This window comes from Loxodonta africana, chromosome 23 (assembly GCF_030014295.1).
Source record: "Loxodonta africana isolate mLoxAfr1 chromosome 23, mLoxAfr1.hap2, whole genome shotgun sequence".
Lineage (NCBI taxonomy): Eukaryota > Metazoa > Chordata > Mammalia > Proboscidea > Elephantidae > Loxodonta > Loxodonta africana.
The window spans coordinates 23436201-23452445 of record NC_087364.1 but is presented as its reverse complement, the minus strand read 5'-3'; the positions used below and the strand labels follow the sequence as shown (position 1 = coordinate 23452445).

Below are 16245 nucleotides of genomic sequence, written 5' to 3'. Positions count from 1 at the left end.
CTCTAAGAAGAGGACACCTCCCAAGCAAGACAGACTGTTTGCCTCCTAACTGTCCTACAGTGGCAGACTTGCCTGTGAGGGACTGTGAGCCCCGTAATCTCTGACGTAAAACCAGTTTTCAGCTCCATGGACATGGGCGAAATTCTTTCCACTGAAAGGGAACTGGTGCTGACATTACACAGTTCTTAGTTCCTCATTACCTTACATTACTAACAAGTTTATCTTCCTGTCCCAGAGACTAAAGAGAGAGCGAGAGATGGAAGGGGACGGAAGCAAATAAAACTTGAATTCATGATATCATACCAGGGAGAGAATATTAACCAAAAAGTCAGCAGTTTGAACCCACCAACGGCTCCACAGGAGAAAAGACCTGGCGATTTGCTTCCCTCAAGATTAAAAAAAAAAAAAAAAACCCCATTGCCATCGAGTCAATTCCAATTCATATCGACCTTATAGGATGGGGTAGAACTGCCCCCATGGGGTTTCCAAGGCTGTAATCTTTACGGAAACAGACTGCCACATTTTTCTCCCTCAGAGCGCCCAGTGGGTTTGAACTGCCGACATTTTGGTTAGCAGAAGAGCGCTTAACCACTGCACCACGAGGCCTCTATCATATGGGGTTGCAATGAGTTGGAATGAACTCAAGGGCACACAACAACAACAACATATGGCTGTTAAAAGGGCTGAGTATTTGTGAAGCTCTTAGCAGTACGTGGCACATAGTGCTCAAGCAATGTTAATTATTGTTATAATTACTATTATTACTTTAGAGGAATTTGTGAGACTTAATCCACACCACCCTTCCCCAGTTTCATCCCTCTCTGCTCCACCCCACAAACTATAAGCAACAAATACAAATACAAAAAAGTAGGTAAAATAAAATAAAGTTATTTTTAATGAATATTAAGAAAATCCAATTACAGTACAGCTATGTGTGAGCTCCAATCTTAATGGGTTTTATTAAGTATCAGATACAATATAGACCCAATAAATACGTGCCGCATTGAATTAATGTACATATCAATAACAAAATGTGCTCAATTTCAGTAGCGGAGGCTTTGTGACTATTTTAATCTTTCCTTTTTCAGTTTGAGAAGGAACTCCTTTCTATAATCCTGAAGCTATCATTCTGAATCATTCTGCAAAAACATTATCTGCCGTGAGATAATGACACTCCTTATAAGTGGCTATTGTTGCAACACACTGTCACCTTTAAGCCATCATCACAGTGAAAAGGTTTTGAGAGGCAGCCCATGACAGCCATCAGAAACTCTTCAGAGCAGGATGGGGTCACAAAATCAATGGCCACCTTGAGGGAGACCCACACTTGCGTTTTACACTGACAAGGTTACAGCTCCCTCAGTTTTACACAGTAAATGCTGGCCATCCAGGTTCTAAAGGAGACCAGTCTGCCATACTAACGCTTTGGTCTCCAACTCTTGTACAAATATTTTTAGGTAATGAATCGCAAATGGCTAAGGCTGAGTTTACACAAATAAGAAGTATGTGGTTCATTCCTTGCTCTACCTGGAGTAGAGGAAATGAAAACTGGGTTGGGCCTAGGTATTTGAGTTTCTCCTCATATTTGATCCGGGTATTTTTGAGTGGCTCTCCTCTGTGGTGGTAAGGGGCAATCATGATGCTTTTTCCTTATGTTTAAGAGTACAAAATTCTCTGAACTGATTTCTTAACAGTGATAATGGCAGCAAAGTATATGTGAGTATACCAGCACATGTCTCAGTAGACGCCAAGCACAGGGGAGGCAGATTTATGTTTGTGATTCAAGTGAGAAATTTAGAGAGTACGTGATAGCAGGTTCCGGTATGCAAATGGTCAAATCATGCTAACATCACATAAAGTGTGCCATTACTGATGTCTGAGGATGCCAAGCAAATATGACGAAAACAATCTCTTCAAAGTTAGCGCAGAATCGCCTCTGAAAACGAATCTCAACAAAGATGTAAATAATGAAAACTCTTAGAGAGTGCGGTCAAAGGAATCTTGATACCTAATACAGTCTTTTTACCTTGGGAACTGTGCAAGCAAAGGGTTATTTGCATACTCATTTAAATGTAAATACTTGAAAACTACTTCTGAGTAATGAATAAATCCTTTAAACTCAGTAAGTCATCGCTTTCCTAGGTGTTAAACATGTTGTTCTTCAATGGGCAGAAAACTTCTGGAAAATGTGAGTATGGAAAGGAAGCCCTTAATGCTCTGTGTTTCACTGTTATTAGGTGGAATAATAAAAAATCCATTTCCTATTGTGATTATTTAAAATGCTGTTAGTACAATTTCTCCCAGTTGGTGCTAATGGAAGAATAAAAAGCACCAGCCAGAATGTTTCATGTATCATTGTACGTATAATGTAGATATTAAAGGCAGGCTGTCTTTATGTAGAGCTGCTCAGCTGGCTGAAAAATTCAGGTCCAATAATTGACTTGATTTTTTCCTTCTAATTTGGCCAGTTCTTCAGCCAAAATGACTTAATCTACCAAGTATCAGAACATACATACAGGACAAAAGGTGTCATCAGTCCATATCCAATCTGGAATTTAAAACATCGGCAAACGGGGGGTCTGTCTAACCCTCACGAGGTAATTAGATAATGCATTAATAATAATTTGGAAAGTAAATCCATTAAAACCATCTCCACCAGCGTGAATGAGAGAAAGTAGCCCTTGGTGCAAGAAAGCAACACTAACCTTGTTCAGCGATCTCTTTTCTATGGTTGCAAATGGTTGACGAGCCCCTCTTCTTGCTACCCCCATGCTTTCCCCATAACAATTTATTGAGGCTGTTTAATTCGTTGACTGAATCCTTCATGTGACTGGTATGGATAGAATTCTTTAAATACATGTTTAAAAAAAACACACAGAAAATAAACGAGAAAAAAGAATAAAAAAAGAAAATATCTTAAATCTTGTATAACTAGTTCCTTTACAGGCCAGGGGAAATTAAGGTAAAACTTTGCCAGCGTTTTCCTTCACTTATACTCAAGAGGACATAGTGCAGTAGTGTGAATGTAGAAATTAGTCCTGATATTGTGAAAGCCAAAACAGTCCCTTCTTCCAGTGCTTATGAAATAGACTGCCTTTACCATTACGATACTCTCATCAGTTCTTCAGGTACCCTCAGCTTTCCTGGACAATTACACAAGCATAGCTTTGCCACGGACTCATGCAAAGGAGACTATAACCCTTGCGAGAAAATGCACAAGAAGGGAAAAAAGATCCTTTGTTTTACAGCTAGTAATAAAACCAGTGTTCTGGAGACCATTCACTAGGGGGAAATGAACATATTTGGAGTCTAAACAACACTATCAGCATCAAATCAAATCTAACTCCCTTTATCGAGACAGAAATAATTTCTACAATATTTCCAGGTCTACAGCGGACCTCTTTTGTCTGTTAGTTTGTGCACGGTTCAGTGAGTGCGTGAGCATGTGTGTATGCGTTGCTGCTAGGGTGGAGTGTTCAGAGCGCTTAAGGCTGTGTCTGAGCGCACAGCCTCATCTATGGACATGGAGGAAATTAAATATTAAAACAATACTTTGAAATAACATTGAGGATCTGACCCAATGCAATAAAAGCCAGTAGCCTGACTAATAAAGCAGCAGCCAAGAGATTCAGCAAACCTCTCCCACCTCTTCTAGTTGGTTGCAAAAGCAAAAAGAGGAACAACCGGCCTTGCACTGCTGGCTCAAATTTGTCTTCCCTGATGTCCCTTTATCTTGTTACTTCCTTAATATTATCACAATAGGTTTTCATATATCTAACTGGCCTTCTCCTTTCCTTTAGGGGACAGAAAACAACCAAGAAAAGCGAGTGGTATCAGTTCATCACTTCAGCGGTCTCCCTGGAAAATGGAAGTTGTACAGAAGTGCTTACACCAATTAGAGCTGTGTAGCTTTACTCGAATATGTCCAATCATCCTGATATGAAGGATTACCTCCTACCAGGAGCTCTGGTCTCATGATTAAATACACCAAAATGCATTGCAAAGAGGGTATTCATTTGATTAGTAGACTCTTAAAAGCATTCTAGGAACTGCTTCAGTTTACCACTCAGACTATCTTGGCATATAGTAAACCTTTCTGATATAAATGTTTCCTCTGAAATATTAGAAAACATACATAGGAGAAAACCACTTTTCCAAAACATCTTGGCATAAAGTGTTTATAATACATAAGCTTGCCAAGGTCATATTCTGAACATACCTGTCTTGGTCAGAAGTCTATGAAGCAAAAGCCAAGTATCATGAAAAGCTATACTTCCTCCCTTGCTTTTCGTTATATGTTCCTCATTTTGGACTCCTCGTACTGAAAAATGGTTGAATCCGTAATTTTATAGCCCAGGTAAAATTTCTGAAAATCAGAGTTTGGGCTAAGAAACAAATAGATTCTTACCCAAGACAAGGTAAAACCATTCCTCTGTAACACCAACACAATAGGTTTCTTTTTTTCTTTTTTTGCTTTGAGAGCCAGAGAACCCATAAAAAGAACAAAACCAGATTTGCTTCGGGTTACAGTACAGAAAAGAACATCAGTGGTCTGGGGACAGTCATCATATCTAGCTATAAAACCAGAATTTTAAACCGTAGGTTACTGGCAGACTAGAAAATGGTAACAGCTGAATAAACTGTAAAATATGCATTATCTACACATGAAAAGGTCATAACTTATAAATGCTAAAATATTGTGTCTATTAGTATTCAGTGAAATATTTCCCTGATCCTGATTTCTGCACTGGGTGAACACAAAAAAACAAAAGGCTGCTCTGCTGAGCTTTTTATTTCTCCCCAAACAAATGATCAAAACCAACCAAACCAAAACTCTCCTTCATTTTGCTAATGGTAAGTATTTCCCTATTTTCATACCTAGCAACTGCAAGTATAGAAGTTTGCTGCCAGTCAGTGATGGCCTCTGCTCATCAGGTAGATACCTGGCGCTTTCAGCTTGGTAGGTGTTTTCCACAGTGATACAGAAAAGGGTCTTTGTTTTTGTTTCTTCCTAAATGGGAAAGAAAGGAAGGACGTGTCCTGGAAGGGGGCTCCTCTGCTCACACAGTCTGATTCCTCCAGCCTTCTGGACCCTCAGCACAGCCCAATCTCCTGGTTTAACCCTCATTTAAGTTTGGTTAAGTCCTGTTTTCTGCAAAGGCAAGTAAAGGTGACTTCTGAGTGTTCAGTGCATTAAAAATAAAAACAACCAAAAAAGATTAAAAGGTAAAAAAAGAAAAAAGTGCTTGAAAATCGTTCTCAGGGACTCGTCTCAGAGCAGGACCCCATGATAGCAGCCCTCTCTGGAGCATCCTGCCCCTGCCCGGGGCCCACAGACCTCCTCAGTCCAGGCACTGTAGCAGGGGCAGTCCTAACGCCGTTCTTTCGTTCTTTCGGGAGAAGCAAAACTGATTTGAGTGGTTTCCAGTGGAAAGTTGTATTCCTTGACATGTGGTCCACCTTGGTCTCTGGGAGCTCACAACTTTTTGGCACCGTCGTGGCATGCTGCTGCTGCTCGCATGGTGGTCCCGGCCAAGGCCCGGCTGCTGACCCTGCGGACCAGCACTTTGGAAACGGGGATTTTCGTTCTGGGCATCTCACTCCGGGTGGGTTGCTGGTGCACAATAGGATGGCTGGAGGGAAGGTGCGCGAGGTGCTTGATGCTAATGGGGATTTTGGAGTCCTTCAGCAAACTGCCTGGTGTTCGCAAGGGACAGGTTATGGTGACCGGTGATACCGGCTTTAACCGGGACAAGCAGGACGTGTCTTCGTTGGCAGGAGGGACCGTGGGGCTTTCATCGGGGTCCGCGTAGAGATCGTAGAGCGCATCCCCACTGTAGCTATCCCGGGGCAGGCCCGCCTTTTTACCGCTGCTAGTGCTGTCTTCTTCCGGGCCAGGCGTGGTAGAGTCCCAGTAGCCTTCATCACTGTTGGGGACACCTTCCTGCTGCTCCTTCTCCGGGTGCTTAGTGTCCTCCTTCGGCTGCGGCTCAATGGGAATCCGGTTGAGCCTCCTGCGCTTGACCAGAGACACATCCTTAGCCGCCTCGACCCGCCTGGCGTCTTTGGCAGTCTCAGGTAGTACCTTGGTCTCCACGGCCGCCGTCGCCTTAACTGCCACCTCTTGGGAGCCTTGCACTTGATCCTCCGTCTGGGAGAGCATGTCCCAGAATTCCTGGAGATAGGTGTTGTCCACCTCGTCTGGGCTGGCCATCTCTTCCCCGCCTCCTTGGTAGGCCAGCATGCTGGTGTTCTTTTTAGAGAGAACTGGCTTGCCTGGCCCAGGGGCATTCTTGTCACAGCTGGGACCTGCCTCCTCCTCTTGGTCTGCAATAATATCTCCACAGCCTGTAAGAGAGTCAAAGCTTTTCAGTGAAGTCACGTCAGAGAACATCAAACAAATACGATCAATCGATGGCTCTGAGGGTGGATCAATAGAGGCAGGGTCAGGGACTGCAGACTCTGGGCCACTGCCACATTCAAATTCAACAAGGGGCACGGTCTGTATCAGAACGTCACCTGTTCTGGAGGCATCCTCGGCCGCCTGGACCTCAGGGGCGCCCCGGGGCTTCTCCTCGCGCCGGTGCCCAGCAGCCTGCTCCGGCCGCGCGCTCGCGTCGTTATGTAACCCGGGACTCCCAGCCTCGCCGGCGCTCCTCACTGCAGCCTGGTCCGCGGCCGCGGGCACCTGCTCTCCCCCGCGCGGCTCACCTGGTGGCGCCTTCTGAGGGTCCTTGCTGGCGGGTGCGGGCTCGCCTGCAGGTCTGGGGGCACCTTCTTTGACGCACTCCAGGCTGGCCGTAAGGGAGCCCGGCAGAATCAGGCTGCCCTGGCCCCCGGGGGGCTCCTCCTTGTCCTCCTCCTTGGGCCGCTTGTCCTTCCTGTGCCAGCGCATGCTGCTAAAGATGCCTTTCAGCCCTCGCTTTTGTTTGCTGCCAGCCTTGTGCGGCTCCGCCGGCTCGCCTTTGCCGTTCTCCGACCGCCCGTTCTTCTTCAGGAGGGAGAAGAAACTGTGGGACTTGGCCACCGAGCTGCTGGCCAGCGAGCCCACGGCGGTCACGGCCGCCCTGGGGGGCTCGGGCTGGGGCGGGTCCCCGCGGCCGCCCCCGCCGCCCGCGCCGCCGCCCCCGCGCGGGTCCTCCTTCCTGCCGCCCTCCAGCACCGCCACCTCGGCCAGGCCGTCGTGAGTCCGGCTCCTCACCATGCCCGGTTTGCCCGAGCCTTTCCCGTCCCCTTTGCTCCTGACCCCAAAGATGCTGGGCATGGTGCCCCCCGATTTCCTCTTCTTAAACAATTTGAAGGCGGTCTTATTGATCTTGCCCGCCGGCGGCTCGGCGGCCGGCGTTTCGGCAGCACAATCACAATGCAAGTCCATGTCTGCCGAGCGCGTCCCGGCCGCGCCGCTCCTGCTCCTGCAGCCCCCGCGGGTGCGCGAGCGCGGCCCCGCGCAGGGCCAGCCTCGCCGCCGCCGCCGCTGCGCGCGTCTCCATGGAAACCGGGCTGAGCGCTGTCGTCAGCCCCGGCTCGCGCCAGGCCGCTGTCACCCGGATTCCAAATCCACCTGAGCCCGTCTCGCTGCCGCCGTTGCAAAAGCAACACACATAACAGAGCTGCTCCCTTTCACTTTCAAAACAGCTCACATACCGCCCTAACCGACTTCGGATCCGACGTGGAGGGGGGGGGTGTCCGGGGTGGGGGGAGGGTGGGGGCCGGGGGTCGGGGAAGAGCAGGCAAGAGAGCCTCAAGCTGATTCCAGAAATTAGAGTCGTGATGGTGGAACTCAAATTCCCTCAAATCTCACCCACCTTCCTGCTCCTCCTCTAGACTTGCTCTCTTCAGGAGCCCATCGTGGATCACAAAATACCCCCCAAATGGACCTGCCGATTCAACCCAACACAAAACGCTTTATTCCTCGATAGGCTCTCCTGGACTGGGTGATCTGCGTTCCTTTCCCCAGCTGTCATCCTGGGATACTAAGCCACCAGACAAGGGGCACAGCGTCTGTTTACATCTGGGTCTTGTTCCGTGCTGAGCACCAGCCCTCTGTGGATGCTCAATCCTTGTCATTACAGCTGTGATTCTCCCTACACAGTCACCACCATGAGCCAGATATCAGTTAGCCACTCTCAGCAGTGCAAGTCCAGCAGTGCTGTGGCTGGAGGGTGCCTGGCCCTTTGGGAGGCGTGAGTCTGGGGCTTTACCCCAGACTCTAACCATCAGGCCAGCACTGGGTCACAATGCATGGGCCGAGAGGACTAAAGGACACAGCTAGGGACTCTCAGGGCCCACTCACAGATGGTTCCTTGAAGGCTGGAGTCTGCTTTTCCACAGGACACTGACATTATTCCTACCCCTGCTACACCCCCCTTCTCTCCTCCCAGGGCTATACTGCCCCCTTTTCTGGTCGGGCAGGAGAGAGGCTAGGATGGTGCCAGAGTGCCCAGTGTCAGAATAATTCCCTTGTCTCTGCAGCAGCTCTGATCCGCTGGGCCTGGGAAGAAAGGAAAACCCTGTCCCAGGGATCCACCCAGCACAGGGGTCTGCTCTGTGCTCTGACATCTAAAGTGGCTGCCAGTATTATAATCGTGACACCTGATCTAATCACTCGGCTCTAGGTTTATTAACAACAGGGGGAGATTGGGAGAAGCAAAAGATACATATGTATCTATGCACAAATAGTCTTTTCCCTATTCATCGTGAGCTTTGTTTTTTATGTGCTACTTACATTATGCTCAGAAATCCCCATCGCTTTAAGTTGGAATTTTACTGACCCTAACATGTGCCAACCATTGCAGCTTCTGTAGTCATGAAACATAAACCAAACAAAAAACCCACTGACGTCAAGTCAATTCCGACTCATGGCAAACATAAATAAGCCAAACAAAAAACCCACTGACATCAAGTTGATTCCGACTCATAGCGACACTACAGGACAGAGAAGAACTGCCCCATAGGGTTTCTGAGGCTCTAATCTTTACGGGAGCAGGCTGCCACATCTTTCTCCCATAGATCAGCCGGTGGGTTCGAATCGCCAATCTTTCAGTTAGCAGCCTAGCGCTTAACCTCTACACCATCAATTTCTGTTTTGAGGTTATTAGTGGCATTCCTGTCCTTTTCTGGTTTTTTGTCTGGTCATTGGATCAAGAACACTGTTTCGTAAAACCAAGAAATCACCGAGTTTAGGCTCAGGAGAGGTTTTCATTCGCAGATTTTTAATCCTGTCAGCTCTGTCCCAGAACAGGATAAAGCTGAGAGCCCAGAGAGGTTTTTACAATTGCAACTGACCACTTGAAGTGATGACTGGAATCCGCATTGCCATGGGGTGAGAACGGGGAGGAGCTATAAAGAGAAACCCATTTGTCCGTTTGTTATTTCTTCACAAGCTTTTAGAAGATAATTGAGAATCAATTTCTCTCTCCTGTCTCTGTTTCTCTCTGTGTCACACACACACACACCCCCCTCCACAATTGCTTAGATACGGAATTTCTATGCTGTTGTTAGGTGCTGTTGAGTAGATTTTCAACTTGTAGTGACCTTATGTGACAGAGTAGAACTGCCCCACAGGGTTTTCTCGGCTGTAGTCTTTACAGAAGCAAATTGCCTGGTCTTTCTCCTTTCAAGCTGCTGGGTGGGTTTGAACTGCCAACCATTCAGTTAGCAGTCAACCACTTAAGTGTTGCACCACCAGGGCTCCTTGGGATCATAATACCAAAAAACCAAACCATGCCCATTGCCATCAAGTTGATTCTGACTCATAGCGACCCTATAGGTCAGAGTAGAACTGACCCATAGAGTTTCTAAGGAGCACCTGGTGGATTCGAACTACTGACCTTTTGGTGAGCAGACGTAGTTCCTAACCACTATGGCACCAGGGTCTCCTGGGATCACTATAAAACTGTGTAAATCTGAAAGAGTGTATAACTCTTTTTTAAATCTGAAAGAGTGTATAACTGGAATTGGGGAAAAATTAAGTAATCTGCTATAAATTCCCCCCTACCTCTCCCCCTGAGCCTGAGAGTTGGAGTCTCAGGAAAAGGTGGAACTGCCAATCCACTGCGGAGCTCTAACCTCCCCCCTGCTTTGTTACGACCCTATAGGTTGGAGTAGAACGGCCCCATAGGGTTTCCAAGGAGCGTTTGGTGAATTCAAGCTGCTGACCTTTATGGTTAGCAGCCATAGCCCTTAATCGCTACTGCCACCGGGGCTCCCTGTTCTACCCTCAAGGCCAGGCCAAATATGAGGCTCGTTTACATGAGAATCCTTGGGCCTCCAGGGAGAAAAGACAAAGGGCTCTGGGACAGGTAGCATTCTTTTGGGACACAGACACAAAAACAATGAGAAGGGGACAAAGCAGCCTTCAGTCTTGAGGAAGCTGCCCTGGGTGGCGGGGCATGGCACTGAGGGAGAAGAAAGTCCTGAGACCTGGAATCCATCTGAAAGCGTCGTTGGAGGTGAGCTTCAGAAGCCCCATGGGGTGACTGAGGACACTCGGATGTGCCCCAAGTTACAGAGGCTTTCAGGAAAAAGAAAGAGAGAGGCCAGCTTATAAGGAACTTTACAGAGAAAACCAGGCAGGTGAGGGGAGGCCCTCCCCTGGGGGCCCAGGAGCCTGCAGGGGAGTGGGAGGGAGAGGAAGGGTTTGGGTCCCAGTGAAGCTGCTGCAGTAGCTTGAAGTCAAAGGCCATTTTTATTAACCATTGCAATGGCTTGCCCGCGCCTTAGATTTTTCTTCACAGTTAAGCATGGAGAAGCAAAGATTGTATTTGCACAAAATGCTTACTTTTTTCTTTTTGAAAGACAAACCAGACAGTGAACATAATTTTACCAGAAGCATCCCTGTTTTTGTCTATACTTTCTTCTTTCTCCCCTGCCCTGCCACAGCCCCACACTGTCCCCATGTAGAGAGTAAAGAGAACATTAGGGCAGGAAGGAATAGAGAAAGGGGTTGAGGAGAAGGATTTCAAGAACAAACTGTCCCCAAATTGCATGATACTTCACAAATGCACACAGCAAGTGGGTTTTGCTGGAAGGCATGTGTGCACTTTTCTTTCTTGGCACAACGGAGTATTTGTCGTCCAGTCCAGGGCATTTCTCTGTGCAGAGGGAGCGCTGGGGGACAAGGATCAAAACAAGGAAAAAGACAAGAGAAACACAAGGAGGAATCATTTGAGAGCCTGAACTCTATCCCGGTCATAATTTCCTTTTTCAGGGTATCTTCTAACCTGCCTAGTCCGTGCCTGTGCCCTAAGCTCACTGAGTGGAATTTTCTATCTTAAGCAAACCACCGGGAACATAAGGGAGGAGGGCCTTCTGGCTGGGTGAGGGGCCGCCTTCTAAGCCACTGTGTGGAGGCTGCTGTGCCACTGAGCCCCCCATTTAACAGCTGTGATGGTGAATTTGGAGCTTAGGGGACAGCAGGCCAGGGCAGCCAGGGCAGACAAGGTGAGGACTACAGGGTTCTAAGCACAGGTTTCAAGCGAGAGTGAAGTTCTAAGGTTTTCTCCTGTGTATTTTGATTCCTGATTTCTCCTGAATATCAGCTTTCACTGCGACATAATAGCTGTTCTGGGTACATGTGTATTCAGAGGAGAAATTCATTTCTGATTAGTAACATGCTAGTGTAACAGCCCAGCAGAGCTCTTCATTTCTCCATATTACCTCTAGTGTACAGTTGAGGCTGCTGAGGGAAAAGGGCTCATCTCAAGAGAAGAGAGAATCATGCGCTCGCTCTGGAGTAAGAGGGAAGCTGTGGGAGTGACGCATTGGTCACTGAGAGACAGGACCAGTAGGAGATAGACAGACAGTGTGATGGTTGATGGTGATGTGTCGGCTTGGCTAGGCCGTGATTCTCGGTGGTTTGGCAGGCACTGGACTGGTTGCTCTTCCATAATGTGCTATCTTGTAATCACCTTCCATGATGTGATCTGATGTGAGCAGCCAATCAGTTGGAAGGGGAGTTTCCTTGGGGGTGTGGCCTGCCTCCAGAATATAAATGGATGTTCCGCCAAGGCTCACTCTCTCAACCCTGCACTCTTCTCATTGCCTGACCTCAGTCCCTGGGACATATGCCTGCAGAAGTCTCTGGCCTGCCCCCTGACCTACAGAGTTGGGAATTGCCAGCCCCCACAATTGCAAGAGCCTTTACCTTGAAGTAAATCTGTCTCTATATATACACAGAGACGCTTCCCACTGGTCTTGCTCCTCCAGAGAATCTAGACTAAGACAGACAGACAGACAGAGAGATAGATATTGATTGATTTTAAAGAGCTGGTTCACATGCCTGTGGGCACTGGCAAGTCTGAAATCTGTAGGGCAAGTGTCAGGCCCGAAACTCAGGGAAGAGTTGATGGTGCAGTTGTGAGTAGTGTAGTTAAGGTAGGCTGTCTGCCAGGCTCCTCACATCCACCTGGTCTCCATCCACATAAGCAAGCAGTTTTCTGCCTCAGCATCCCCTCATTGCAACCTAACACCCCTCTGAATCATAGGACCCCTTTCTTAGCTCCTGCTACTTCAGTCTCCGAGATACAGGAATGTTCTTTTGCTTTCCCATACCTCTCTGGGACGACCCTTGTCCCATGTTGTCATATCTCCTCCTCTGCCGTGATGGCACAGGGGTGCATGACAGGGTCCAGACAGCAGCTGTGTCCCCTCTACTCTCAGATGCCTACGTGCACTGGGGGAGCTGTCTCCCATCGCTGCTCCTCTGGAGCTCACCTGGGCGTGGCGTGCTGGGAGAAGAGCCCCTTCTTAAAGACCCCCAGCAGGCTCTCATGCTCTTTCTTCCTGTACAATGTCTTTTCTCCCATCCTCCAAATCTTGGGGTCTTAACTACTCTGAACCACCAGACAAAAACACATTCAGAACAGTTATACAGTGTTCTAGACCTATCTATCGCTTAGGTTAGGATTTTGGCTCTTGAATTATAAAGGACTCTTGCAAACAAACAAACACAAAATATTTTCCCTCAAAGATATTGCCAAGGGCTTCAAAAGTAGATTTTAAAATTCAAAAGCTGTGTCTTATCTACCTATTCTGGCCTAATTTCCAAATCCTGTCCCATTCCTAAGCCCTGCACAAAATACACACACATGCTTCCTCTCAGACTCTATATTTCAACAATTCCGAACATCTTCCCTGAATAGGCCACTGTTGTTGTGAGTTGCCACGGAGCTGGCTCCAACACATGGCTACCCATGTACAACAGAACAACTTTGCACAGTCCTGCACCATCTCCCCATCTCAAGTGCATTATTGCGGTCACCGTGTATTTTGATAGCCTTCTAACCTAGGGGGCTCATCTTCCAGCACTGTGTCAGACAATATTCTGTCATGATCCCCGGGGTTTTCACTGGCTAATTTTCTGAAGTAGATCACCAGGCCTTTCTTCCTAGTCTGTCTTAGTCTGGAAGCTCCACTGAAACCTGTCCACCATGGGTGATTCTGCTGGTATTGGAAATACTGGTGGCAGCATCATAGCAACAGGCAAGCCACCACAGTGTGACACACTGACAGACAAGTGGTGGGAATATGCCATTATTCTCCTGCTTTTGTATACACTGTATCCATCACCTGAAATACCAGTGCCCTACCTGAGCAGCTAATGAATTCCTAGTCAGGCCTCAGGTCTTTGCCCTGTCCATGGAATGGCTGGAAGCCCAGCTTCCCTGAGCTCCCTGAGGCCCAGCAGATCCCCCATGTTAAGTCACAATATGGTTGCGCCGTATTGTCCATCATCACATCGGCCCAGGCCCACTTCTCATATACTGGCTGATTTTTAGGGAAAAGGGGCTGTGATGAGAATAGATAAGAAGTACACATCTGTATCAGAGGGGTATTATTCTTCCCCTCTGTGATGATGGGCATAGCTGCCAACCAGCTGAGCTGCATGCAGCTGAAGAGCTAAATCATCTCAATAAGAAGTTGATGATTCGTTTTCTGGGGCCCTGGTTGCCCCCTTTTGAGTCATATGGAAGGTGGAACACTTCCTTTGGTATTTTAATGCATTACTTAGGATTGTGCTAGCTTCTGTAACAAAAAAAACCATTGCCATCAAATCTATTGCAACTCATAGTGACCCTATAGGACAGAGTAGAACTGCCCCATAGGGTTTCCAAGAAGTGGCTAGTCGAATCCAACTGCCAAGCTTTTCGTTAGCAGCCTAACTCCTAACCACTGTCCTAGGGTTACAGGGCTCATCTCTGTAACAAATAGATCTCCAAATAGAATGATGCAATCCAACTGAGCCTATTCCTGGCTTCCATACCAGTCCTGGGCAGGTTCTCCAGTCAGTGAAGTGGGTTCTTCCGTTTGATCACTGGAGGCTCTTGGCTCCCTTCCTTTTGGTTCTTCTGTGACCTTGTTGCCATCTGCATCAACCAATAGAAGGGGGAAGAGACCCTGGAAGAGGCATCCCCATTTCTTAAAAGTGCTGGTTCATACACGGTGCATACCATGTCCACTTATATTCTGTTGGTGAAAACTACCACATGGCTACATCTAACTATGAAAGAGTGGGAAACAGGATCTGATCATATGTCTGACGACATTCCTGTGACAATGGAATAAGAGAACGGATTCTAGTAGACAGCAAGCAAAATCTGCCTCAAATGAACCTGCAGTGCCGCTGTGCTGGGGGAAAATCATCCCATCCCTCCCAGGGGTCAATTTCCTTCACGCTCCTCCTCCAATAAAATGGTGTCTTAGATCTCAAGACCTTCCTATATCAGTCTTTACCACCCTGCTCCCAACTCTCTTCATCCCCTTTAGCCTTCTCCTTTAGGGAGCATATTCTTGATTAATAAAGCAAATGTGCTTAATAAATGTTTGAAATAAACTAAATTGCACATGCAAAGGTGGTTACTGCAGACCTCCAGAGCATCTTAGGAAGTGCCTCTATGTTACTTTAGCCTTGTCCATTCAATTCAATAGGCATTTATTGAGTACCTACTGTGCGCTGTCTTAGAAGAAATACAACCAGAATGCCCCTTAGAAGCTAGGATGGCAAGACGTCGGCTCACTTAGTCTGACATGTCATCAGGAAAGACCAATCATTAGACATAGACATCATGGTTGGTAAAGCAGAGGGCCAATGAAAGTAAGGGAAACACTCAATGCGATGGATGGACACAATGGCCAAAACAATGGACTTAAACATACCAACGATCTCGAAGGTTACTCAGGACCAGGAAACATTTCCTTTTGTTTTACACGAGGTTACCACGAGTCAGAGCTCACTCAATGGCAACTAACAACAACACTATGTGCTGGGTGCTGTGATGAATAAAATGTGATTCCTGCCCTTGATGGTGACCAGGAGACTTAGTCAATGTGAGACTGAGTTCAATGTGAAACTCTCTAACTCATTGGTCTTTGACAATACCTTTGTTCCAGTGCATGTGCCGGGCAAGTATGCCCACCACTTATCTGCTTGGGTGTTATTTCTTTCTCCTTTGGAAAAAATTTATGTTTTCCTCCATTATGGGTTAATCCCCAAATAGCCAGGCTTAGTTATGTCCCAGATCGCAACCACCTACTGGGTTTTTTTCGTGTGCTTTTTTTTTAGGGTAAGTCCCTGATCTGGCTTCATGCAGCTTTCATTTATGTTTCCTTTGCCATCTGCCACAGCAAGGTTACTGTTTTCAAAGGACAGGAATTTCAGCAAATGTATTCATTCTGGGGTGTTTCTTGGACACACACCAGTGAGCTCATTAACCCAGGATAACTATGGGGCTTTTTTTTTTTTTTTTTTTTCTGCAGCAAAGAGCAGGGTATGGTGGTCTTCTCCTAGCAGCTTCCACCCCTGTATGTTCAGTGAGCGTGACTGAAATGACCCCCAAGAAGGAGAGTTGTGCTTTGTAAGCATGCATTCTTCTTAGGGGTGTCTACTTTTGTTTGGCAGAAGACTGGAGCTCAAACAGGAAATTTCTAGGTCAGCAATACTTTGCTCTAATAAAAGAAAAGTCTAGCCAAAAAGAACAGCAAAACTATGGCTGAGGCTTTTTCAAGTGTCTTGTCTCGTTACCCAATTATTACAGCTCAGATTAGAAAGGGATTAACCCCTGAGGTTGGACAGATGGAGAGCACTATTAAAATACCCCATGTGGGGCTTCAGGGTAAGTCACAAAGTGACCACCTGTCCCTGTTTCTGTGGGTCATTCTGTCCTCATTTAGAGACCCAAGATCGCTCTCTTTAATGCCCTTATGCGGAGAAATTAAATAGCAGAAGGAGCAGGCTGGGGCCATCCC

The 16245-nt window shown here is 47.1% G+C and overlaps 1 protein-coding gene across 1 annotated transcript; it reads right to left on the bottom strand.

Moving 5' to 3' along the window:
* Positions 1-5476: 5476 nt before the first annotated feature.
* Positions 5477-7378, bottom strand: AMER2 (APC membrane recruitment protein 2). Its single transcript, XM_010594021.2, has one exon. It carries the CDS (start codon positions 7373-7375, stop codon positions 5477-5479), a length of 1899 nt encoding a protein of 632 aa, XP_010592323.2. The 5' UTR covers positions 7376-7378.
* Positions 7379-16245: the final 8867 nt, after the last annotated feature.